The sequence below is a fragment of the Theobroma cacao genome, chromosome 1 (assembly GCF_000208745.1).
Source record: "Theobroma cacao cultivar B97-61/B2 chromosome 1, Criollo_cocoa_genome_V2, whole genome shotgun sequence".
Taxonomy (NCBI): Eukaryota; Viridiplantae; Streptophyta; class Magnoliopsida; order Malvales; family Malvaceae; genus Theobroma; species Theobroma cacao.
The window spans coordinates 31,894,544-31,921,637 of NC_030850.1; the positions used below are offsets into that span (position 1 = coordinate 31,894,544).

Here is a 27,094-nt window from a genome sequence, read left to right on the forward strand (position 1 = left end):
GCTTCCCAAGTACAATGTTATCCAAGGTCAAGTGTTAAGACATACGAATGCAACGAGAAAAACAGCTCCTTGTACTCTTACCGCTACATTTGGGGAAACGAAATAAATTGTTCGATATGAAATTTGGATCTATGAGAAATAAGAGCATACAGTGATCTGCGAAGGCACGAGAATCGGATCAAAGGAACTGCTGGCATCTGAAAATCTGGATGTAGTGCTTGACTCCTGAGAAGAAAAAAGATTATATATATATAATTCTGCCTCTCTTTTTCTTCCTGTTGGAGAGATGATTTGGCTAGAAGAAGAAAGGGTCATGAATAGATAGCACTTGGTACAGATCCTCGCCGTTTAATTCATTTGCATCAATGATACCGTTCGGCAGCCCCCAACAATTCCATTCCCATTCCAAAACTAAACATTGGGAAGATTCAATCAACTATACATGTTGCATTAATGAGCTGAGACACACGTTTAAATTCGAAGAACAGAACCAATGAAGCAAAGGATAGAGAACATGATGGGAAGATCAAGTCGTCTCCTGTCTAACTTGCCTTAAAGAAAATTACAAAGCCGGTCACAACTCAATGTTTTGACAAATGAAAATAATGTTCCGGTTAGCAATGTACAAAGATGTAAGGAATGTACATATGACCATTAAATATAAACTTTTGTGGCATAACTGCAAACCTATGAGCTTCCCTTCTAGATATTAGTGTTGGCCAACGGTAGACCTTTTCCTTTTTCTCTTATTTGACAAATGAGAAATTCTATTTTTACTTTTTAAATATAAAGATGAATTGAGTCAAATGCTTGATTAAATGTTTGATTAAACAGTGGTAAACTTGATGAAGCATAATGACATGTGAACCACATGTCTTTGACTTATATTGGTAATTAAGTATCTATATGTGGAGATGATCATAGGTTTAAATGTTTTTGGTTTACTCTTTTGAATTCTGACCATGCAATATGCAGAGTACAGTAATAATTTTGATATTGGTTCGAGTGAAATATTAGACAGGGAGTAGGAGAGTTGGCCACCAAGTGGTCACCAATACTATACGTGGAGCCATGGACCAGCCCAGTTTCAATCAAAGGTAGATACTGGGCTAGAACTTTTTCATACGACCAAACCGAATAGCAAACTTTATAGACACGGTCTCGTCCACCTTATCTAAAATAGTAGCTCAAGTTGACTAATCTGTCCCATATTAACCCCCACTTTTAAGCTAAGAATTCAACAACCTCCCACCGCTTATCAAGTTCCATTAATATTTCTAACTGAAACTCTATATATTATAGCCTTCACCACCTTTCTAGCGAAATCACAAAATTATATTCAAATTCACTTCATAATAATTGGATCAAATTAATCATTCATTTCCTTTTTGTTAATAAATAGAGTTAATTGATCATTCGAACTTCGGATAGCCTTTTTATTAAAGTATTTAATACATAAAAATTAGCTGACCTCAAATATCTTGTTTCGGTTCAGCAGAAACAGAAGCATTGGTGCTGGGCCTGCGGATAGCTTCTGTGCCCAAATGATTAGTCTAATTTAGAAAATGGTTTTATTTTCTTGATGGAAGCACGAGTTAGCTTTTAATTAAATTAACTCAGCAAGATCTCGCATACACGCAAGTCTATAAATTCCTATCCAGGACGTGGGCCCCATTAGCCTAATCAGAAAAAACGGACGGCCGAGATGAGTCTTGTGAAGTGGGCCATGGTGTCCCCACCAAAGCTCAGGGTTAGTGCCCACCACTTAGCTTGATCGCCCCCTCCCTCCCTGAAAGCCAAAAAGTTCAGTTTCAGTGCCTTCGTCGCCGCCGTTTGTGAGCCTTAAAAATGATAAGCCGCCAAATAATTAGATAAAAATCCAATTCCAAATTGCCTTTCAAAGAGAGAGAAAAACAAATTGAAGAAAGACGATAAGGTCGAGAAAGGATAAGCACAAATGTCAGCATCTTATTTATTTATTTAACAAATGGCAGCATCTTTAAATATAAATAAAAATAATAAGAAAATTAGTAATTATTTTTTTTGGGTAAATATCTGAAAATTTGAAATTTGAGATTGGAAAAAAGAGGTAGAAAAGAAAGAATATTATCGAGCGTCAAAAAGGAGGGCCCCATGGAAGAGAAGCACAGCTATTCTTTGCTCATGCTTTTTTCGGTGAGCGCGTTTGTTATTTTTTTTTCATTTTAAAGTCATTTAGTGTTTTTCAAAAGTGGGGCCCACCTTTTTTAAAATTTCTGGTGGCCAGAGCGTTCCAATGTCGTTGATTCTAGATCACACGTCTCGAATTCAAACCTAAAAGGAAAAAAATTTGAATTGGACATGGGGACATGAAGACGTATCGTGATTTAATAATGATTAACTCAATAATTCTGTCACTTCTCCTTGTAGGAAAACTAGATTCCCAAATTTGCCCTTTCCTTTTTTAATTCGTGATGATTACAATTATTTTGATTGGGAAAAGAAATTGATCACTTTCGTGCCTTTAAAACGGCACCATATACATTGCAAAGCTCGTGAAAAGTGCCCCCCACTTTACTAACAACAATGACATTGTGGAAAATGATATGTCAAAACAAATTTCAAACACCCACTAATGCTCTTTTCAACCTATTAATTATATCAAAACCATATTATATGCATGCTAATATGGAATAGTTGCAATATTGATTTTTTTTTTCAATATTATTCTTCTCACCTTGCAAGACCATAAATATTGAACAATAAATTACTCTCAAAATTCTCATAGCAAAATATATTTATCTAATTTTAAATGTTTCTGCTCCATTTAATTGATATTTTTACTCTTTATATTTTTATAAAAAATAAAAAAAATAATCAAACGGAACCCTAATTTTTAAATCCAAATATCCACTTGAATATTATTTTTCTACATTTTACATAATATTATATTTTACTTATGACATTCGATTAGTATTATATTAAATTAAAAATATCAAAGGCATAAACCTATTTGTTTCACGGTGCACAAGCAAGGAATCCTTGTTCCAATGCCAAGGAACTACTATAAGAACACGAAAATGTGGGGTTTCTTAATGGAAAAGGCGACTTGTTTGTTCTTTTTCAAATTTACCTAAGAACAGCAAATCAGATTTCTTTTTTTATTATTTATAAATTATTTTCTTACCAATTTAGCATATACCTTATCTACATCAAGGTTCATTCAAAAGACTCCAACAACCTTTCCATTTTAAGGATGAAAATCGAAATGTACTATTACTTCATCACAAATTACATTGTCTTGTGCAAGTATTAATCCAAATACAAATAACTGCAAAAAAAAAAAAGGTTTACTATTTTCCTGGATTTAAGTTCTGTTTGACCTTTGAATGTTTAAATTTTGTTTTGATTGAAAGCAAGTCAAAGCGTTCCAGTTACAGCTTTCACAACCGGCTAAAAACCGCGTCACGGTTTACTCAAGTCTTTCTCATTCAAAAAAAGAAAAAAAAAAGCCAAATAAAATAATAAAATAAGGGGAAATAAAATAGCCAAGCAAAAATATTTAATAATTTATCAGTTAAGATAAACAGGGGGGCATTTCTGGAATTTCGAGCTCTGTTTCTCATATTTAAAGTCCAGTCTCTGAAGGAGAGGAGAGACATTGAAAAAGGAAAACAGAGGAGAGCAAATTTTGAAACATCCGTAAGAAAAAGTTAAGTTTTCAAAAACAAAAGGGAAAGCTGAGAGGAAATGGGGGATGCTGTTGTGTTTGTTGATGATTTATCATCGAATTATTCAATTTCACACTGTAGAATTTGCCATGACGAAGAATTTGAAAGCTTTAAGAGCTTGGAAGCTCCTTGCGCTTGTTCTGGCACTGTTAAGGTAAGACTTTTTTTTTTCTTCTCGTTGGTGTTTTTTCATGCTTATTTCCAGATTCTGGTCATTGGGTTTTCCTCTGTTTTGATGATTAATTCCTTTTTTGTTTTTGCTGTTTTCAGTTTGCACATAGAGATTGTATACAGAGATGGTGTAACGAGAAGGGAAACACAACCTGTGAAATTTGTCTTCAGGTTCGACTTCTAAGGATCAGAACAAATTAAAGAAGATGTATTCATTTTCCAAAGCTTTAGTTACCAAAACGAAATTTGACGCTTCTGTCTTTGATGTCAAACTGGGTTAGCTGTTCACCAGGATGTTTTGTTTTCTCAAACTCTGTTTTCATCGTTCTTTTCCTTTTTCTTTGTTCTGTTTTTTGAGTTTTGGGGGCGTCCAAAACTTGTCCTGTTTGTTCAACTTTTCTTTTTGGCTAAGTCTCCCTTCTCTTCTTCCATGTGATTCAGCGGATTGTAAAATGTTTTATTGGATTCTTCATTATTAAACAAACTAAACTAAAATCTTAATGATTTCCAGTTATGATTCCATTGCTTCATTTAAATATCAAATGTCAATACCCTCAGATTCCTGGACTTCTCTTTTAAGAATGTTTTAAACAACTATTGCTATGATTGTTTTATTTGAAAAAACAAATTATTCCCAGAGATTTATTTAATCTTAACTTAATTATATATTAGAATTTGCAGTTAATAAATATCAAATCTCTTCTTACATGCAGGACTATGGACCAGGATACACGGTAACAGTAACAGCACCTTCAAAGAAGTCTCAGCTGATTGAAGCTGCAGTAACCATCAGGTAATTTTAATTTATTGGTAAAGCCGCGTGGCTTGCCAGCTGGTGCTGTAATAAAAAAACATTGCTTCACTTTAACAAAAATGAAATCATCTTTATATAAAAAGTGTTGTAATTTAATCTAAAAAGCCAGACATGCTTTTCCGCTAATTATTGTTCTGCAAACGTGCCTAGTTGCTCATACTATAACCTGCAATTCTTTAAGCAGTCTCTTTTATATTTATTTAGTATTAAAAATTAAAAAAAAAAGAATTGTTTGTGTCTCAGAGATAGCCTACAAATTCCAAGAAGAGAGCTTGAGCCACAGCACCAAAGGTTGGTGGCCTTAGCCGAAGGAATGAACGTCGAGAATGACTTCTCTCAATGTACTTCTGCTGCTGACAGAGGCGCCTCTTGCTGCCGATCACTGGCCCTCACTGTACGTTTTCATTCCTAATTAGAACCTTCAACCTTTAGGTGAAAATCACTCCAAGAGATCATCATTTAAACAAATGGTTTTGTGTGTGTGTGTGTTAAGTATTTTTCAAAGGTACAAAAGTGGGGGAACGATAAGAAAGAATGGGGTTAACTATTTTCTTGAAGTGGCAACCACGCTGGTAGTTGAAGAGGGTATGCCTAATTTGTAATATTAAAATCAGTACAAGTAACTTTAGTGTAGTGTGTAATTCAAACTACACCTATAATTTAGTAATTTCGACGGTTATGATGGGTTGCACCACAGCCAAAAAAGTGGGCCAACCATTCCTACAACTGAAATTTGAAAGGGAAACAAACTGTGGAAAACAGTCTACCCACGGGTAACGGATAGCTGAAATTTTTTAGTTTCACTTTTATTCCCTCCCCAGTAGCCACCCCCTCCCTCTTTGAGAGAGAATGATGATTCTGTTGCTATTGGTTTTAGTTTAAAGTTGCTGACGTTGATAATGGTTAATAACTTGGCAGTTTACTGCGGTCTTGCTCGTCAAACATCTCTTTGCAGTGCTCAATGGCGAAACTGATCATTACCCATTTGCACTCCTTACCGTAAGTATCCATTTTATATGTGTAGATTACCTAAAGCTACTATCACCGTCATAGGACTAATTTTGGCATATTTTACAGATACTCTTTTTAAGAGCTACTGGAATTTTACTCCCAATGTATATATTGGTTCGGACAATTACAGCTGTTCAAAACAGCATTAGGCGACATTATCATGTCAGTTTCCTTTCTCATTTCCACTTTTTTGTTTTTTGTATCGACCTGGGTTTCTTACAAATTTTGAAATGGAGGTTTTACAATCTCGATTTTCCAGATAAATGCCGGCTGCATCTAATTCGATTCATTTGCTTCTTGTAACAGGAGTCTGACGAGGAGACCTCCAACTCTGACGATGAAGACGATGTTGAGCAGCAACAGCAACTCCACACCAACTGACTCTCTTACTGTATTATCTCTAATTACTTCCATTTGTATCTGAGCATTACACTGATGCTCATCTTGTCTCCAATTTTTTGGCATGAATTGAAAAATCATAAATAGTGCTTTTGCCTACAGATTGATGAGGCAGCTTACTTTTTAAAAATGGAGGATTATTAACAGATTTTACTTTCTACCAATCCACCAACCCATTTCCTACTATAATAAAGAGATTTAAAAAAAGGCCTGGCAGCTCTATCTTAGTACCATGAATGGCCTAACTTGGTAACTTATCACAAAGTTTCTGATTAATTTATATTTACTTTCGAAACAAGTCAGTTGATCAGCGAAATTTTACATATAATGGTGTAGGGTGACCAACAACCTTTCCCTTTCTTGGTTTAAACTGCTTCATTGACATTACAACCAGAATGCATATAGTAAAATTACTCTCAAGAAACAAACACGTCAATAAATTCTCTCAAAAATGTTTACTGTATGTACATAAGGGGATGGTCAACCCATTTGACCCTTTCCAGCTACGTAGGGGTTGCTCAACCCAACTAATATTATTTCTCCTTCCCAGCTAAACTTTACCAAAATGTTGGGGAATAGTAGCATTCACATTAATTGCTCAAACAGGATGTGGATAGATGCTGGTTCACATCACTAAAAATGGGGAAATAATGACCCGGTAAAACTAGGAATACTCCAGCAGCCCCGAAGAAATACTCTATAGTCTACAAACGTCAACGACTGTCGAATTACTTCCGCAGACATGAAATACATCCAGAAGATTCCATTAATGTTGCTGCAGAAGTATCCTTGCCCTATGTTGAAGTTCGGTCAAGGAGTTGATACAACTATCCTCGTAAGTGTTTAAGCAATTTGCATTTGCTGTAAGGCTGATCAATTCTCGAATAAAAGCTACCATCTTATCTGCACAACTTTGCATTGGCAAGTCGTCTTCAGATCCCTTTCTGTGTTTCCCATACGCAGACTCAAATTCTCTAGACTTAGCAGCAGCTGTCAGTAGTACTGAGTCCGGAAGCCCTGAAATAGTTACTAGTCAGAGCTGCAATTTATCATAACAAATGCTCAATTGTTGCAATTAATTAATTAATGGTTTGAAAAATTCATTCGGTGGATTCTCTACAAACAAAGAACTTATATGAACAAGATTTATTCAATAGGCTCACACCTCTATGTCCTTGAGAGCAAAAGATTCTTAATAAACAGAAGTTGTCCAATTTTTTGTGAATATGTACTCCATTCATGAAAATTTCAGCAAAAAGCTAAATCTTTTTCTAGTACATGGGATGTGTCACATGAATTCTATAATGCAAACGTACTCTAATTAATACCACATCCTTGGTCGGACAAGTAAATGCAAGGTCCTTTGTTATAGTTTCAACCCTCTAGTTCTTCAAGTGAGTCTCCATTTTATATTTTTCATTGTATCAAAGTTATAAGCAACCTTTGAAGCTAATGAGCCCCATCACCAAAAGTCCAAATGTAGGTCCACAAAAAGGGGGAACTAATATTACAAGTGAAGACCCTTACCAGCTAGTCGTGCAACATTCACCCCATAGCTTTTTGGACAGGCTCCAGTGGTCAACCTGTAAAGAAATGTAACTTCTTCCACACCTGCAACTCCATTTCCAACTTGGCATGCCATATGGCAGAGAGAGACCTGTATAAAACATGGGGCAAAAAAATGAAGAACATAATAGGAGAGAGTTGAAAAGCCATGAAAATAACTGAGTCATTGACCATACAACCACAAATTTTCACTCAAAATAAATGACACATATGACTTCAAAAAAATTTTACTGAACTTGTTTATAATTTGTTATTCACTCTATTTGCACCTAATATAACTCCTCACGTACAAACACAATTAACTTCAGTTTCCAAAAAATGTTATCCAACAGAAGAAGCAGAGACATACCTTGGAATTGTTTTCATAGTCCACAGCCAAACGGTGATAGTGTGTTGAAAACATTCCTCGACACTGCACCTTGTGTACAAAATGTTCAAGAACTGATTCTCTACACAGAAATTGAAAAATGAGGAACTGAGACTAAGTCAAAAGTATCACACAAACATTTAAAGAACATGTTAAATACAAAAGCAACATACGCAATGGCTTGTCCATCAGAAGTTGATGTTCCACGTCCAAGTTCATCCAATGCCACAAGTGAATGTTGAGTTGCTGAAGACTGCATTAACCATCATGGATATGTTCACAGAAATTAAATGGTAAAATCAACAATTTCTACATCTATCAAGGAAAATGAATAATTTGGACAATGCTTAAATACACTGGAAACCTGATAAATAAATAAAACACTAATTTCTTCTCATGTAGATTGAGAAATGGCAATACTTGTATAAATGAAAACATGCACATATATAGTTTTCTCAGCAAGGATGTTTAGGATGATAAGAACAGTTGTGAAGAAATACAAAATAAGTCACTTTTCATGAAATGCCACAATCCTAACCAAATTCACATATATGGATTTCTTTAAATCAGAATGAAGTAAATTACCAGCATTAATGCAGTTTCTGAAAGCTCTGTTAAAAATGTACTCTGTCCCGCCATAATATGATCTTTGGCACCCATCCGGACAAAGATTCGATCAACAGGAGATAGTTTGAAATGTTCTGCAGGGACATCGGCTCCTACCTGGGGAGAACCAAGCGTGAAGGCCATTGAATATAATGAAACAACCTAGAATTAGCAAGAACCAAAACTTTACCTGGGCCAAAATCACAGCCAAGCAAACTTGGCGAAGAAGTGTAGACTTTCCACCCATATTAGGGCCAGTAAGAAGGATAAAACTTGCATGACCAGAGCCCCCAATAGTAATGTCATTGGGGACAAATGCACCGTTGCCTAAAGAATCACTTCTGAGAATAGGATGTCCTAAACTTTTTGCAGAAAGGCATGGCACTTCATTTGAACATGAGGAGCCCAAGATAAGAGGACGACATGTTGGCCCTTCATAAAAATCACTTGCAATCGCTAGACTGATCAGTACATCCAGTTCTGCAATATGCAACCACCAACTGAGATATGCAAAGTAAATCAACCTATATTGCATTCAATTCAATTATTCCTTTAGAATCAGTCATTACATGCAGAACTAAAGTTATAGACTAGAAATACAAGTATAAATGTTTGTATTGTATAGAGGGAATAAATTTTAAAAAAAGCTTAAAGCTGAGCAGTGCTATAACAAGAAATCTACTGGATTATATGATAAAGAAACGTGAAACCAAGCTTCAGCCAAATTTGCCTAGAAGTGGGCAAGCATACCTGCTGTTGTTGAAACTAGCTGCCGCCATTTATTGTGATCCTCACAGAATTGTCCGATTAACCTCTGGAGAATGTTCTTCAAAGCCATCTCCTTTTCAGATTCAGCTTGTGAGAGTTCTCCAATGACCTTCTTGATATATTGAGTCCAGTACCGGAAGAAACCCTGTACATGTCAGGCAGGAGATTACAAAGAAACTCGATTCAAGAATTACTTCTAATTTGATCAACTTTCAAAGTAATCTTGACATACTAATCATAGCAAAAGATTTCTTTCAAGCAGAGGTTATAAACTAATAAGCAAAAAATCTGAAGGGATGACACGAATTGAAAAATGAACATCAAAATTTAAACACGACTTCTAAATTTTGAATAATTTTTGACACAACTCTGGCAAGGTACAAAGTGAAACGTTTAAGAATAGTAAATGAGCAAGAAGCAAAACACATCTGCAGCAACTCTGGCAAGATTCTTGATAACATTGTTAGACAGTACTATAACAACAGAAATCTATTAACAACTGGATAAAATATCTTATATTTAACATACAGAGGGAGTCATTTATGCATAATGGAAGTAAATTACCTTTTTGGATGAACGTAACTCATAATCCCGAGGGACACTTCCGCGCAAGTTTTCTGGCACTTCCAATAGATATACATCTTTTCCAACTGTGACGTAGGTGATCTGTAGTAGATGATCATATCAAAGAAAGTTTATTAAGACATTTCAAGAAGTAAACTACTGCTTATACCATCAGAACATCCAAGCATTTCCGAACAGAAATCTTACTGATGAATCTCCAAGTAACTTGCGCTGTTCCTTGAGGTGCTTAGTCAAACTAGATTCGATCTCCTTAACTCTTTCACATGCAGAGTCATACTCCATATCAACTCCTTCATGAGGTATTATACGTCCAGAATTGTTGGCATCAACCCAATCAAAGGCATCCTTGAAATGCTTAAGAATTGAATGGATATTGGGAAGACCTTTACCTACGCAAAGTCAAAAATATAAGCTGCCAGATGATATTTGCAAAACTATATAAGAAAATAATTTTTACAATACCAGCTGTTAACAAATGATGAAGCTGAGTAGACTCCAAATTTTCTAAAATGACACCAAGGGAAGAACATGCTTGAACCATCAATTCACAACAACGTAGAGCTGATATGAATTCCTGGAGTTGCTTCTTTGCTGCATCTTCATATAAAATAACTTTATTTGCATTTCTTCCAATAGCTTTACTGCATTCAAACATAATAAGAATTTAAATACTAATAAGCAATGCTCAAGATATTCTGTATGCAACATGAATGAAATACATATTAATGAGCATGCATTTCTATCCAAGCTTTACCTGCTAGCAAAGATACGTGCAAGCAACCTCTCCATGTCAGGAAGCCTGGACAATGCCTTTCGAAATTCAAGTGCATATGATAGATTTTCACCCTAGAAAGCAGAAAAGACAACATAGTAAACAGAGCAGTAAACATCATGAAAAGGGCCACAGATTCAGATTAAGACCTAACACTAATCAGTTTAACTGAATGTTTGAAAATTGAGTAAATAGTTATGCAGACAAATTCAACACCCCCCCCCCCCCCCAACCCAATAAAAAAGTAATCACCTTCAGTTTGCAAATCAATTTTAGTAAAATATAAAAAGTCAGAATATTTATGAGAAACTCACCTTTAGGCCTGCTACAGCATCTTGGCGTTCCTTAATCAAATCCACATGATATAATGGTCTAGCAAGCCATGTTTTTAGCAACCTTTTCCCAAATGCTGTCACGCAGTGATTCAATTGTGCATAGAGTGTCCTTCACAGACAAATATATTGCCTACATATAAGCTTGGAACTACTACAACTTTTAACATTTAAAGTGGATGCACACTTACCCAGAAGAGTCTCCATTTCTGCTGTTTTCAAAGATCTCAAGGTTCTCCAGGGCAGCAGCATCAAGAAGCATGTAGGGGTTTTGAGCAATACCACTGAAACCAGAGGACGGAAGTGACTCAAACTTCGCAAATCTAAGTAATGTCTCATCTAGAAAAGCCTGTTTTAGGTAATAAAGAGTGCCTCCAAGAGCTGAGAGTGCTAGGCTGCCATCCGCACCAGCACTCAGTAGATTGGAAAGGATAGCTGGCAGGCAGCATGACCCATCTCCCTCACAAGAATTAGCAGCATTCGGACCCACATGATTAACAGATCTAGCAGCTGATTGATCATTAATACGCTTGTAGATGTTTTTAACTTCACAAACAGTTTTCCCCGCATCCCAGAATTCTGCAGATGGGACCAACTCATTCACTAAGAGATTTCTTGTATGTCTCAACATCGCCCTCTCAGTTTCAAGACTGAGCAGTTTAGTGGGTTTTATAATTTCTACTGGCCTCAACTCAGCCAATAGACTACACAATCCGCTGCACTCAAAATCATCCCCAAACTGGAAACAGAAAGCCAGAGCAGATCAGCCCTTTAATATAAAATGAAAAACATCACATATGCAGAACATTTTTAAATCCTGTTGGTTAAAGCACTTTCTATTTAGAGGGAACAAGTCATACTACTGGTCAGATCTGAACAAAGGAGGCATAAATAAAACATTATTATAAATGGAACGGTCCTGACCTGTCCAAGAATAATCCTGCTAGTTGCAACATCAACGGCACACACACCAAAAATACGATCCTCATTCTGGTTTGTTGAACTTTGACAGCATTCAGTCACTGCCATGAGGTAAGAAGGGTCAGGATTTGCTGAGAGCATCTCTCCCTCAGTTAGTGTTCCTTTTGTAACCACCGCACAAATTTCACGTTTGACAACCTAAAACACATTGAAAAATATCAATGACTATACAGCTCCAAACCACACCAAATTCTCCTTCCCAAGCAATTCCAAAAGAAGTATCCCAAAGACAAATAACAAATTTAGAAAATAAAAAACTAAAATATATTACCCAAAAAACATATAATAAATATATGGTAAATCAAATGACTGAAATGAGCCATTAACCATCTAGCCAGAAGCCAGATGAAAATCTAACAGTCCTCAGCAACATATCTAAGAAAAGTTAAGACATTTAAGTATGCTACTAAGACCATGATAATATGATATTTGACAACTAGACAGACAGAGACAATAGATAATCAACACATTAGCAAAAGTTTAGAGAAAAGTACAGTTATTCAATGGCCAATCTGGGCAAAAATGAAAAATATGGGAAAACCAATTTAAAAAAAATAAATTGATCTTCTGTTATATCATGCGGACCTTATCCTTGGCACCTTTCTCTTTCCGACGAAGCTCCAGCTGTTCAGGAGTTTCAGTTTGCTCTACTACAAGAACTCGATAACCCTGTTCTGTCAATAAACTAGAGTAAAGTTTCCTCCATGGCACAAATTGAGCTTATAAAAAATATGCAATCAAAACAAAGCCCATCCGGGAGAACTACAACCTAGAATAAAAATACATAGGACCAACCTTTCGAGCTAATTTCTCCACATTCATAGAGAAGTTCCTCTCTGGAAATCCACAATGAGGTTGTTCCCCCTAAATATGAAAGTAAATGTAAGAGGAATAGTGAAAAAGAAATATCAGGAAAATAAATTTGTTAAAGAGTTGATAACAAAGGAGCTTCTGCTTCATTTCTATATCTTTTCCCCTTGGCCATGAAACAAAATTCCGATGCCAAAAATAACAACACTCCAGTTTCAGTTGAAAGAACACAGAAAAGGCCATACCTTCATATATTGCAAATCCAGTTCTTTTGCCCCAATATGAGCATCCATTTCAAAAAGTTCATAAAATTTACCCATCTGCTCCAACAAAGGTAAATGTTAAATGACTTTACAAGACAAATGACATCAATAAATTAGAGTAGACTCTGCCATACCTTGAAAAATAGAACTTTGTCCATATGCTTTGACTTAAACTCCCACCATTGCCTCTGCAAGGTAAAATAGGTCATTTGATAGAAGCCAAGGAAAAAAAGGGTTTTTCAAAGTACTTGACAATTGAATGCCCTTACCTGGCCACCTGATAGGCTCTTCAAGAAATCAAGAGGCAAGTATAAAGTCTTTGGATTGTAGTTTACATCTTCAGGACGTTTTCTATTTGCATCCCTACGCTCCTTGCTTCAATTCCAAAATACATTTCAGCATTAAATACATGGGTCCTCCTTACATTAGAGTTAACAATCTCCCTCTAAATCTAAAGCAATTAGCAAGCTTATATGCACTTTGTAATGTCATAAGCAGATGTTTACTAACTAATTGGCAATCAAATAGGTTAGATGGTTGCAGCATAAGACACCGGATGGCTAAACTAGTAAAACCTAATTAGTTAAGGAAGCCTGCATATATGTTTTCAAATCCTAGAGGCATAGTAATATTTTTGCAGATTCTATGTCACTTGAGGGAAATTATAAGAACAAAACAAGAACTTACGGTGTGAGGAAGTGCAACTTCTCTGCTTCACGCTTACCAAACCTTTCTGATGCATCACCCACCAAAGCATTATCAAAACCATTAGATGCCTTATCACCTGCAGTAAAACATTCACTTCTTCAGCACTCAAAGATTTGGAATCATTTATTAAGGTGGATTCTGCAGGAGAAAAAAAGACGGGAAAATAATCTGTTATATGTCAAAAAAATTTTGAATAATAGACTAGTTAACATAAGCCGAGGTTAAATAAATTTCTATGCAGATAGCAGCCATAAAAAATGAACAGATATAGCAGAAAATATTCGCTACAACAAGAACTTGGGAAATAACCCCAACTCTCATTGGCTTTAACTAAAACATACTCGTTTTCACTCATCTCCCAAAGAGAAGAAAATTTTAATTATTAATCTCTCATTTCAAACACAATCAACTAAAAGAATAGTACACAAGAAACTCCGCCACTTACTTTCTATTTTCTTCACAGGTTCCACCAAAGACACCTTAAGCTCTTGCTTACTAACATTTGCATTCGTCTTACTCTTTTTGCCAGACTCCAATTTCCCTCCTCCACTCGCCTTCCGTTTCTTTGCTTCAGTCTTTCCACTGCTTTTTCTTTTCGATATTTTCATTTCCTCCTCATTTTCTTCTTCTTCCTCTTCCCCATCCTCCAAATCCATATCTTCCACCTCGGCATCCTCACTCACTTCCTGCTCCACATTCTTCCCCCAATCTTCATCACTAGAATCATCATCATTATCATCACTCTCTGGCTCCACATTCTCTGTCACGCCCTCATCCTCATCATCAATCACCACCTTCTTAAAAACCGAAGAAGAACCCCCTCGCCGCAATCGCCTAAGCCTTCCCGTGCTTTCTTTAATCCACTCAATCTTCTCCTTCCCCAAATCCAACTCCTCCTCCTCCGCATCATCATACTGAACCAAATGCTTACCCGATTCCTTATCAAAAGACTTCACCACACCTTCGTACCACGCCTTATCCAGCGGCCAGTAAACCCTAATCCTCTTATCAACAACCTCCTTGCCGTAAGATTTGTCGGCCGGCGTCGAGGGAGTCGGGGAGGGCGTTTGGCCAATAACTAGGAGGGGCTTTTTGAGCTTGGATTGAACGGGGGACGGAGTGGTCGGACTGGGGCTTGGGCTTTTACTTGGGCTCCGATTAGGTTTAGAGTTAGGGTTGAGTTTAGAGGTCTGTTTGGAGATAGTAGGAGAAGGGGAAGGTGAGTTGGTTTTAGAGAAGAAGGAAGTAATCTGCCGTTGTTGATTAACGAGAGGTGATCTACCGTTGCTTTGCCGACGCGATGATGCCATTTTTCCCGATTAATTGATAAAAAATAAAAAAGAGAGCAACTTAAAGCAAAATGACAGACAATTGGGAAAATAAAGTGTGATTACTTTTTCTTAAAAGTGTAGAGGAATAAAAGGTGAAGCGGCGTCAATGTCTCCTTCATTGGCAAGGAAGAATATAGGCGTAAGATAAGGCGGGAATTCCCGGGAAATGTTCTGATCAGGGTTTTTCATTGGCGGGAACTCGGGATAATGCAGGGCAGTTTGCACTGCACATCCTTGTGGGCTACTGACCGTACGCTCATATACTTATTATTATTATTATTATTATTAAAAAGAGTTTAAAAGTTGGACTGCAAATGGGCCCAAAGACAACCCAAATAAATGGACCGTAGGTGGTCCTGAGGACCTGAGCCAAGCCGAGGAATGACGTTGGCAGATCTAAATAATTCGCACCAACCCAACGACTTTACCGTTTGGTGTTAGCACTCTACCACCCTCAAGGCTCACTTGCCAGCTGCCGCTACACCACCGTCCCCGAACTTTAATTCTCCGAATTTCGCTTCCATTTACCTAAAAAATTAAAATAACTCCTCAGTTCCCGATATCCTCCTTTTTAATGGCGGTTAAATGTCTGTTTCTTTAAGGACTTCCATTAAGCCTCGAGCTCGAGAAAAGCTACTCATTGTCGATCAGAGACCAAGACTACGAGAAAAACGACGACGTCGAGGAGAAGACTGCTTTCCTTGGTGCACCTCTCTTCCCTTGTTTAGTTGGCCTCATTCTTCTCTTTCTTTATTTTTCCCTTTGAAAGGCTTGTAGTTTCATAATTTAGAAGATGAATAACAAAAAACAGGTAGATAGCGAAACAAAAACAGCTAGAGACCTGAGTATCCAGACCTCAAAATCTGCCTATTCTAAGTAAATCAAGAGGTAAAAGATTTACCAAGCATAGGCAGAAAGCAAAAGGGGCCTTGCTACACAAAATCACATAGAAACAAGAAATCATAAAAATATATGTACACGTGGATTCATATTACTTAACAAAAAAAAAAAGTCACTGTATTATTATTTAGGAGTGAACATTAACGGTGCAAAGTAAAATAATCGATCGAAATTGATTAAATTCAATTAATTCGAATAGAATTTTTTTTAATTTTGATATTAATTATTTCAGAAAAATAATTTATTTGATTATTTTAATAAATTCTATTGAATTTTTATGTTCAAAATTTACGATTGAATCTATAAAAAAATTTGAATAATATATTTTATATATGCGTGTATTAATATTTTTATAATATATCTCAAAAAATATGTTATGTATATGCATATTATTAATATTTTTAAAATATACTTCAAAAATACTCTCATTCAAATTGATATAATCCAATGAATTGATTGAAATAAGTCGGTTTCTCTTTTTTATTATAATTCCATTGATTTTAATTATTTTTTTATAAAAATTCAATTAATTCAATTTTTAAAATTTTTAATTACGTTGAATCAACCAAACACTCATCCGCCAAATTTCATATCTTTTTCCACACTGCTTTTCACTTCATTATTTTTGGGAAAGATTGCTGTTCAATTCTGCATGTTTATAAAAATCTTTTAACCCTAAATGTCACTGGGTTCCTCTAGCGTTACTAGTCCAGATTGTTGAGAAGCATGGTGCTACATTTTTAGGGAATGCATACCATATGGACAGCAACACAATATGAGTAGGAACATATTCAATTTACCATGATGTATGCTTGTCAAATAAAATGCATTTGTATGCTTGCTATCTTATTTTCATCCAGCTCACGGGAAAGCATTTACTTTGCATTCCCACCATGAACAATTCATTTCCATTTGCATAACATATCTTGCAACATTTGTCTTTAAACATAAAAATATAATTACTTTCCACCAATTGGTCCACACTAAGAAAGCTTTGGCTTACCTTTGGCGCGCACATGACCTCTACAATTGACTTACTACCAGTTATGATTTGCACTCCCACTATTCCAAAACCTTCAATTTCTAAGCAGTCACCATTTCCTATCTCATCCTGTGACTTATAGCTTCTGTCAAGGTTGATAAAATTTTCTTCTCTCCTTGTTATATGATTGGAGCAAGCATTATCAATAAGCTAGGTATTTACTCTATTTAATTAATCAAGTTTCCTCACCATGAACAAAAGTCCATTTTCTTCTTCGTGTTGTTCCACCACCGTTGCTTTCTCTTCATTACACGTGCCTTTTTCCTTACAAACTTTTTCCATATGACCCATTTGGTTGCGTGATCTGTACTTAACATTGGGTTTAAACCAACAGGATTTTTCTAAATGATTTTCTTTTGCAATAAAGATAGAGAGGAAACTTTGCTTTGCCTTTTCCTGTCTTCCATTAGTTGCTTTGCCTTTTCCTGTCTTCCATTAGTGTCTTTCTTTGCTTTATTTTTTGTCATAATCATTTTTCTTGAAATGACTGCTATTGCTGCCTTTTTCTTTTGCTTTAGCAACCAAAGCTCTTTCAATGGAATTTACTTGTCTTAGAGCTATTCGTTGGTCTTGGGCTTGAAGAGTATCAATCAACTCAGTTACTGAGAGTTGTGGCATATCTTTGAAGTCCTCAAAAAAATAAATTTTGACTTCAAATTTTTTTGGTAGGCTCACAATAATTTTATAAACTATCTTTCTTTTAGTCAAGTTTTCTCCCAACAATCTAAGTTGGTTAACAAATTTCGTAATTTCATTTATATAATCTTTGACACTTTCATCTTCTTTCATTCTTGATACTTCAAATGCTTTAAGTAGATTAAGAATTTGAATTTGCCTAGTCTTGTCGCTTCCATAAAATTCATCCTTCAATTTGTCTCAAGCCTCTTTGCTACCTCACAAGCCATGATCCTGATAAAAATTATGTCGGACATAGTAGAGTAAATGCATGATAATACTTTAAATCTTTTAGAAACTTTTTCACTATGTTGTTTTAATTGGGTTATGTTGTTTCACTATGGTTGGGTTTGATTGTCTTAATTTCGAGAGTTTACCTCCTATTTCCACAATATCTCAGAAATTGAATATTTTAAAATAGATTTTTATTTTGACAGCCCAAATTGAATAATTTTCACCTGAGAATATTGGAGCTGCAGTAGCAATAAAATTTGAGGATGCTATGAAAAGCTTTTGGTTGGTAATACTGTCTGGAATGTTAGATATTTATTTGACATATTTTGGTTTTAAGATGTTGGTAGTTTAAGCTCATTAAGGGGCTCTAATACCATGAGAAAGTTTGCTTTTTGATAAATATATCAAGTTAAAAATAAATCAAAAATTTTGATGGAGAGAGAATATATGAGAATAGTGAAGATAAAGAATAACACCCAGATATCTATATTCATAAAAAGTTTACCTTTTTAAAGGCAACTATTGGTTATTATATAATTACAAAGAGAAAACCATTGAATAAAAATCTAACAATAAACCAATGAAAAAATGAAACGTGGGCCCTATAACTACTCCTATAGCAAATTCAAAGTACCGTTCTGACCCAAACACAATCAATAAGCGTTGTCTCTTGTAAAGAGCCACATTTTCTATATAAACTTGAAACATTAAAAACGATGCTATGTGAGTTAATGAATCACGTGACCCACTTATACGTGATTGTTTTCCTTCTCGCAACAAAAGACCACCTGGGGCAAATAACAGCGTTAAATATATCTATGCACGATAGAACTCATTTTCTAACACATATAACTTTGAGTTGAGGGTGAAGGCTCCTTGCAAATCAAAGAGAGGAAATAGTTATTGGTTGGTCCATTCCTTCAAGATGGCTTTCTTTGTACTCAAATGGCACTTATCGTCGATCTGTTGAACTAAAGCTATAGGTGGTGTTCTTCAAAATTTTGCAAGTGAATGGCAAGGTGGATTCGCATTCCGGCTTGGGAAATGCACGGCTTATCGAACAAAACTTTGGGAGTATATCAGGGATTAAGCCTAGCTTGGGACTTGCATCATCGAAAGATTGATCTTCAAGTTGACAATAAACTTGTGACACAAGCCATTACTTCCCAGTCGATTCATCCATGTTTCAGTTCGAACCTAATTCAGAGTCTACTTCATGGTCAATGGGATGTCCATGTTCGTCATGTTTTTAGAGAAAAAAATGTATTGACTGACTTTACTACGAACAAAGGTTTTTTTACAAATGAAGAATTTACTTTTTTTGACAATCCGCTTATCAGAGTTTAAATCTTGATAATAAACGATGTAATAAGAGTTTATTTCTCTCAAATCATTAAATTGTAAATTTTATTTTTCACATAAAAAAAATTGAGTGTATTTTGTCATCGCATAAACATTGTTGTGCTATAGCAAGACAATATTATTTACCGATCTAAAGAAATTAGTCTTGGAGGTTTATTATTTTTTAGCTATCTCTTCACAAAATAAGGTATTAGCCCCATTAAAGAAATCTGCCAACGAAACAAGAGGCACCAAATTGTTTATTACAGTTACGTTTGTTAAAGCTATTTATTTCTAAGATTTCTTTCACCTCAAACATTTATTAGGGCCACTTTAAGTGAATTGATTGAAGATTTTTCTGACCCCAATTATTTGTGTGCAGTAAATATTTATAAGAACACATATATAGTAAAAGTATCTAAGAAATCCTTTTTCTTTTATTGTTACCATATCCTTCAGGATACAAGGAAGTAATTACCATATCTCCTATCATTAAATTCCAACTTTTTCACTTTTATTCCAATAATAATCATTGTAAAAAGTAAATCCAATAAAAGAAAGAGTCCATGGAAATTATATCTTTTCATATAATCGTAACAAAAAATTTTATTAGATTAGATCTATGGTCTATCACATATCATCGTAGTTTATATTTAAATATTCATTTTATGATTTTAACATCATTTAGTATATTTATAGCTGACAATTTTTTTTCATAAAAAAAAAACATGCATGAATTATGTTATTCTTATACTATTGTATGACAAGTGCAAATTATGTTAAAAAAAAAAAAAGGACAGGGCCAAAATTAATATAATATTCCTCTTATCTCGAAGATTTTTTAGTGAAGTATACAATTCAATTTTTTTTTTGAAAGGTTATACAATTCAATTTAATGAATTATGTATGTAATTTATTATTTTCATTAAATTGAATATGAATATAATAAATTACATACATAATTATTCCATCTATATATTGATCTAATTAAGGAGCCAATATAAATACAATACCTTTATAATTTCATATGTACTTGTGATTAACTCTTGTGTTATCCTCAACTCAACATATTTCCCGTTTGGGGGATTGCCCTGGTGTCGTGGTGTCATGAGGGCACCTTCAAAGGTTGTTCTCCTTGAACTGTGTCTTGATGTAACAAGGACAGTTATTTCATAATAATATCGTATCAAATTTGTAATTAAACTGAATATGACAATATATTTGAATCGATATCTTTATAATTTTTGTCATTATCAATATGAATTATGTTTAAAAAAAAACATATAGATTATTATTTTCCTCAATTAATCAGCTCTTTTTTCTGTTTCTTACAAAGTTACAGCAATGCTGTTCCAAGATCTTAAATATTACCGTGTGCTGGTGCTTCTGTTGACATTTATTTTTTTTTTCTTTTGCATGAAGCCCACATGCCTTGCTTCTATTAATCAAACTTGAATGCAGCTTAGCTAGTTCTATTTTCACATGCCGACGTTGATTTCTTCTTTTCTTACCTTAATTGATTCCCTTTAATCTTTGACCCTCTATTTAAGCATTATCATTATGAAAAAATATCCAAAAAGAATTCCTAATTAAATCTTTGACTGATTATTGAGCAAACAAAGGTCTGTATCTTGGCTTTCCATAAGAGTGTATAAAAGAGCTTAAATTCTTGTGATCAAAGAATAAAAGTCACATAAATCTAATTTCTTCAACATCGATCATAGACACGAAAGAAGAAAAAAAACATATTCACTCCCACAGAAGTAATAAGTCGCCATAGATATCCTTCCCCGGCTCCATCCTCATCACCCTTTGATGGTGTAATCATCTCTCAGGTTCTCATCTTTTTCTCCCAAATTCTCTCTCTCTCTCTCTCTCTCTCTCTCTCTTTTTTTTTAATTTGCTACATATATATGCTTAATCTTATTCAAAGTTGAAAGTGGAATTTTCACAGTGGTTGCCTTTGAAATAAAAAAAAAAAAAATTGACTTATTGGTTTAATGCGATATTGCTCTCAATTGGAGAAAAACTAAGATATTAGCTCTAGACAATTAGGAGACTCAAGCAGCTTCTTGAAAGCATCATAGTCCAGAAGGTTAAATTCCCCGCTTTGTTTTCTTTTCTCCAATTCTCTCATTGCATCGTTTGGCCTTATCCTCTAGTGCCTTGTTTCGAGTTGATTCGAAAGATGTTCATGGGATAAATAGGAGTAAAATTATTCCTTTTTTTTGGTGAGAAGAAAGGGTTGTTGTAAGCCTTTTCAATTATTTTAATAATAGAACCATATATTTTAGTTTAATATTTTATCTTTAGATGGTTGAATAATACAGGTCTTCCAAAGTGTAATGGCATCGCTTCCAATTTTTTATTTTTTTTTCATAAAATAAGGTCTTATGTAGGTGCCAAAATGGTAATATAAATTTGGGGAAGTGGCAAGAAAAGGAAAACCATAAAGGGGAAGATGCTCAGCAAATTTAACCAAGTTATTACTCACACTAGGTTACAAAAGAATGAAAAAGATTCAACAACGTTTTGAAGTCAACTATTGAACTTTTCCCCCTAGATATTTAAATTTTTAGACCCTTTAAAAAACAAATATAATACTAATTAATACCCTATACCATAGAAAATAAGAAAAACTAATTAATATATAAAGCAGGCTAATTAACTAACTTAAATCTATATAAAATCACCATTAAACTCATTAAAAATACAACAAAATTACCAAAAAATTCTTTAATTCAAGCATCTTCTTTCCATGTTGCGCGAACCTCTCTATGCTAACCGAAAAGTATATAATTATGTCTTTCTTGTTCATGGGACTTGTTAAAAAGTCTCAATTGGTGAATCTCCTATAATTAAGGAAAAAAATATAATGAGATTGCTTTTTATACGAATTTAAGTTTAATGTAAAAAAAAGGGGGGGAAAAACAGATTTGCTAATTTACCAAGGTTAAATGTACGAAGTAAGAGTAGGTTAAAGGAAAAAAAAAATAAGGTCAAGTTTAAATTAATTAACCAAAGAGAGAAACCCTACTGCATATATATAATTGTCTGAAATGGAAAAGAGAAGAAAATTTGAAGTTTCTTATGATCTTTTTATGAGAAAGAATTAATTTTGCTTGTTATTATTTACGAATTAAAATTTTCTTCTATTTTTTATGACAATGCAGAATTATTGAATAGTCGCTTGATAATGATCTAATGAAGCTCAGCACATTCATAGTAGCACGACCAATTTTTGTCTTCATTTCCTTGGTAATCTCTAGAATCTTATTTTGCTGCTAAAATTGTCGACCAATTTTCCTTTTCATTCATCATCCTTAGTAATTCATCAAGTATCAGCATGTAAATTTTCTTAATTGTTGTATTGTTTGATTAACGCTTTCACAGTAAGATTATGATACGTCTAGTCATGAATTTGATAGGGAAATCGTATTCCACTTTTCACCATCATAATCTACTATTAAGTTCATCATTGATGCTTGCATTAGGTATAATTTTTCCACGTAGATATGCGTCTTCGACCTGTGGTCCTCTGGAGAATCTCTAATTCACAAGTCTTCAATGCAGGCATTGCTGATATTGCTCCTTTCAAGTTTAGTGATCTCATGTTGGTACAAAATAACCAGACGAATTGAAGATAATGTAGATTTGAACACCCAAAACTTATATTCTGGATTGCTATATGAAATTGAGAGCATAGCAAATTTGGTGCACCCACTGAATTCATCTGCTACGAAGTTAGCAAGACTTTTGAGTAGGTCCGTCAACCAAAGTGAAATCTCCTTCAATGAGATTGAGACTAAGGTAAGTATCCATCTACCATTTTTCTTGATATCGAAAAAAACAAAGAGATACATATATATATATACACATATAATAATTAGGATTCATGCATTATTGTTACAGGTGGCTCCTATATTATTTCAAGCATTGTCAACAATTCCTTACATATCACAAATTTCATATGTTGGATTAGACGGCCTCTTGTTTTCCTACTATATTGATGGCAATCAAACTCTGTCAATCTACGCCAACTCTTCATTGTCCTCCAATTCGAGTTCTGTGAAAGAACGAAAGAAGAATGTTTGGTACAAACAACCGGTGGATGATAACTCAGGAAAGCTCTATGGAGAAGCTGTTAGATCCCATTCTTTAGATGTTGTCAACACGAGCTGGTTTCAAACAACATTGAATGATTCGAAGGGATATTCTTCTGTCGAAAAAGGATGGAATAGTGCAGGCGATCCTTTGTTTCTTAACAGTGCTAGCATACATGGAAGAGGTGTTGTCTCCTTAGCATTTCCAGTTAAAAGATTAACTGATATCTATGCTGGTATAGATCTTTATGGTGGAAGCTTAAGCTTGGCTACAAAGGATGGGAAAATGCTGGTAGATGGAATCCCGAACACCAAACTGATTTCTGTTAATAACTCCATTGCCTTGCAGTTTACGAAGCTGGATGGTGAAGTAGTTTACGCTCAAAATTTTACATGCACGCCTAGAAATGACACATCAGCAACCTATATAATGGACATTGGTGAAAAAAAGTACTGTGTTCATTGTTCGCCTGTTGAAATTTCAGGAGTGCAATCGGTATGTTCCAAATATTCACATAAGAAGTTTATTCCTTCAATAAAATTCATCCATGAGTACAATTTCGTTTTCTAGGTTATTTTTTTATGGTAATTACATTTTATTTGGTGGTATAAAATACCTTTTTTAGACAAATATATACTTTGGGCAATGTCTAATTATTTCATGATCAAAGCACATTCTAATTACAAGGGAAAGAATCAAAGGCTTTCAAGATTATGCTTGATGTTGATGTAGTTTCTTGCTCTTATAGGGTCAAAAACATTTCAGAGAATAGAATTAATTAATGAAGGAAAAACAACATATCATACGCATAAAGCATTCATTTTAGCTAGTGTTTAATAACAATCATTAGTTTGGTTTCAGGTATATGCATTGGCTTTGCCTCATGAAGGATTAGTAAGCCTTGTTCACATGAACAGCAAGCTTTCTCTCATTCTTCTTGTAGTAATGATTGTCATGGTGATGATCTCCATTTTTAGTTTTGTGCTCTTAATGGTCAGAACGGCGGAAAGGAAGATGTGCTTGCATGCCAAGCTCATAAAACAAATGGAAGCAACTCAACAAGCTGAGAGAAAAAGTATGAACAAGAGTCTTGCCTTGGCTGGTGCAAGCCATGATATTCGTGCATCATTGGCGGGCATTACTGGTTTAATAGATTTATGCCTCACAGATGCAGCTCCTCGTTCTGATTTCGAGGCATATTTAAAACAAATGCGTAACTGTGCACAGGATCTATTAGGTAATTCAGTTGGCTTTTGTTGACAATCTCTTCTTCTGTCTTCACAAACTTTTTAGTTATCTCTTATTTTGCCTCAGTATTAACTGCTCAAAAGTTTTCAGGCTTACTAAATTCTATACTTGATACAAGCAAAATTGAAGCTGGCATGATGAATTTGGAAGAAGAGGAATTCAATTTGGCCGAACTACTTGAACACTTAGTTGATTTGTATCATCCTGTGGGTATGAAAAAAGGTATAGATGTGGTTTTGGACCCTTGTGATGGATCTGTTATCAAGTTTTCCCAAGTGAAAGGTGATAGAGGGAAACTCATGCAAATATTAAGTAATTTACTGAGCAATGCTGTTAAATTTACTCCTGAAGGACATGTATCTCTTAGAGCTTGGGTCCAAAAGCCTGATATTGAAAGTGCAATACTTGCTTCTGGCCGGAATGGCCTGCACAAGTATTTATCCTGCTTGTTTCACAATATCAATGAAGCGCGCAGTGACATGGAAGTGATAACTGCAGTTAGACAGAATCCTAATTCCATGGAGTTTGTGTTCGAGGTGGATGATACAGGTAAAGGGATTCCCAAAGAGAAGCAACAATCTGTTTTTGAAAACTTTGTTCAGGTCAAAGAAACAGCCACTGGACAAGTAGGCACTGGCTTAGGTCTTGGTATTGTTCAATCTCTGGTAAGTCACAAATTAGTTTTATTGTGTTGGTGAGATAACTTTTAAGTTTGTCTTATTACTAATTCAGGGCTTTAACTTCTTCTAAGGTACGTCTATTGGGTGGAGAGATTGGAATTGTTGATAAAGAGATTGGTGAAAAGGGGTCTTGCTTCAGATTCAATGTTTTCTTCACTACAATGGAGACTTCCTCCAGCGGAACGGAAGGGGAAAAGGAGTCTCAAGGTGATCCCATGTTGGGTGGCACGCAACAACATTCAGGGTTGACCATCCACACTCCTAGTCCTAGCTCGACCGTTCGAACTTCGAGTCCCAGACTTCCCATTCGTAGTCCAAGTACCAAGTTGGAGGGATCTCAAGTTGTTCTCTTGATACAGTCTGATGAGCGACGAAGAATTTCACAAAAATTTATGGAGAGTCTTGGAATAAGTGTATTGGTTGTAGATCGATGGGAGAGTCTTCCTTCTGCACTCAAGAAGATAAAATCCAAGCTAATATCCTCTCACCATTCTTCAAGGAGATTAGATTTGAGTTCCAGAAGTGACATTTCTAGTACAAGTTCCAAGGATATGCCTCTAAGTGCCATGGACGGGACAGAGCATAAGTTACCTTTGAACAAACGGAGAGGTGCACCAAGCTTCATACTACTTGTGATTGATGCCAACGCAGGACCATTTTCAGAACTCTGGAGGGTTGTGTCTGAATTTCGAAGAGGCCTTCACGGTATATGTTTTAAGGTTGTTTGGTTAGACAAACCAACTTCACGTAGCATCAATTCTATAAGCCTCGAAAAGGAGAGGCTTGATCCTGATGATGAAATTTTGTTGCAACCTTTTCATGGTTCTCGTTTGTATCAAGTGATTAAACTTCTTCCAGAATTTGGAGGTACCTTGTCACAGGGAATTTCAGCTAATCTAGAAAGTTCATCAGCGACAAAGAATTCTTACATCACAGCAAGGTCAAGAAATCCTCTACATAATGAAGAGATACAGGAAGCTGCTAGCTCAAGCGATGAACGATATAGACAGAAAGGCTTCTCATCTGCTCCAGCTCACACTCATGTTAGGTTGAACTCAAAAATATCCCCAATTCATCAACTTGGACAGACTGAAATGAAAACAGATGGTGCTGAGTCAAGTACCAAGCAGCCCTTGAGTGGGAAAAGAATCTTGATTGCAGAAGATAGCACACTGTTAGGCAAACTTGCTACAGTTATTGTTAGACGGCTTGGTGCTAATGCTGAGCACTGTGAAAATGGAGAGGAAGCTTTAAAACTAGTTTGCAATGGTCTTAAAGATCAGAGAAATGATGGAGGTCATTATGTTCTTCCTTATGACTATATATTAATGGATTGTGAGGTAATTTATATGATTTCTTACTATTGCATAATTTTTATGTCTGGTCATGATTCGACATGCATGGTAGCTTGATAATCTAATGGGATATGCTCTTTTGGTCTGTGTTTGCGGTAGATGCCGATTATGAATGGATATGAAGCAACAAGACGGATTAGAAATGAGGAGAGACGTTATGGTGTTCACATCCCAATCATCGCACTAACTGCTCATACATCAGGTGTGGAGGCAAGCAACACACTTCAAGCTGGAATGGATGCTCATTTGGGCAAACCTTTGAATGCAGAAGAACTGATGGAAGCCATTGAAAACATCCACCACAAAAGGATGTAGTGATAC

The 27,094-nt window shown here is 35.2% G+C and overlaps 3 protein-coding genes across 3 annotated transcripts; 2 read left to right on the top strand and 1 right to left on the bottom strand.

Annotated features, from left to right (window-relative positions):
- LOC18613684 lies at positions 3,572–6,265 on the top strand. Its single transcript, XM_007051026.2, has 7 exons — positions 3,572–3,864; positions 3,981–4,052; positions 4,595–4,674; positions 4,939–5,089; positions 5,614–5,694; positions 5,773–5,868; positions 6,013–6,265. The coding sequence occupies exons 1-7, from the start codon at positions 3,730–3,732 to the stop codon at positions 6,085–6,087; spliced, it is 690 nt and encodes a 229-aa protein (XP_007051088.2). The 5' UTR covers positions 3,572–3,729; the 3' UTR covers positions 6,088–6,265.
- Positions 6,484–15,433, bottom strand: LOC18613685 (DNA mismatch repair protein MSH6). Its single transcript, XM_018127583.1, has 21 exons — positions 14,309–15,433; positions 13,843–13,939; positions 13,425–13,530; positions 13,290–13,343; positions 13,138–13,212; positions 12,878–12,946; positions 12,668–12,751; positions 12,026–12,220; positions 11,293–11,840; positions 11,084–11,213; positions 10,752–10,843; positions 10,460–10,638; positions 10,184–10,386; positions 9,977–10,078; positions 9,395–9,557; positions 8,835–9,124; positions 8,624–8,761; positions 8,212–8,291; positions 8,021–8,120; positions 7,633–7,762; positions 6,484–7,122 (listed from the first exon to the last, which is right to left on the bottom strand). Exons 1-21 carry the CDS (start codon positions 15,171–15,173, stop codon positions 6,872–6,874), a joined length of 3,951 nt encoding a protein of 1,316 aa, XP_017983072.1. The 5' UTR covers positions 15,174–15,433; the 3' UTR covers positions 6,484–6,871.
- On the top strand, positions 22,591–27,088 carry LOC18613686 (histidine kinase CKI1). The gene is made up of 7 exons (XM_007051029.2): positions 22,591–22,644; positions 22,960–23,196; positions 23,299–23,985; positions 24,352–24,727; positions 24,829–25,403; positions 25,490–26,758; positions 26,873–27,088. Exons 1-7 carry the CDS (start codon positions 22,591–22,593, stop codon positions 27,086–27,088), a joined length of 3,414 nt encoding a protein of 1,137 aa, XP_007051091.2.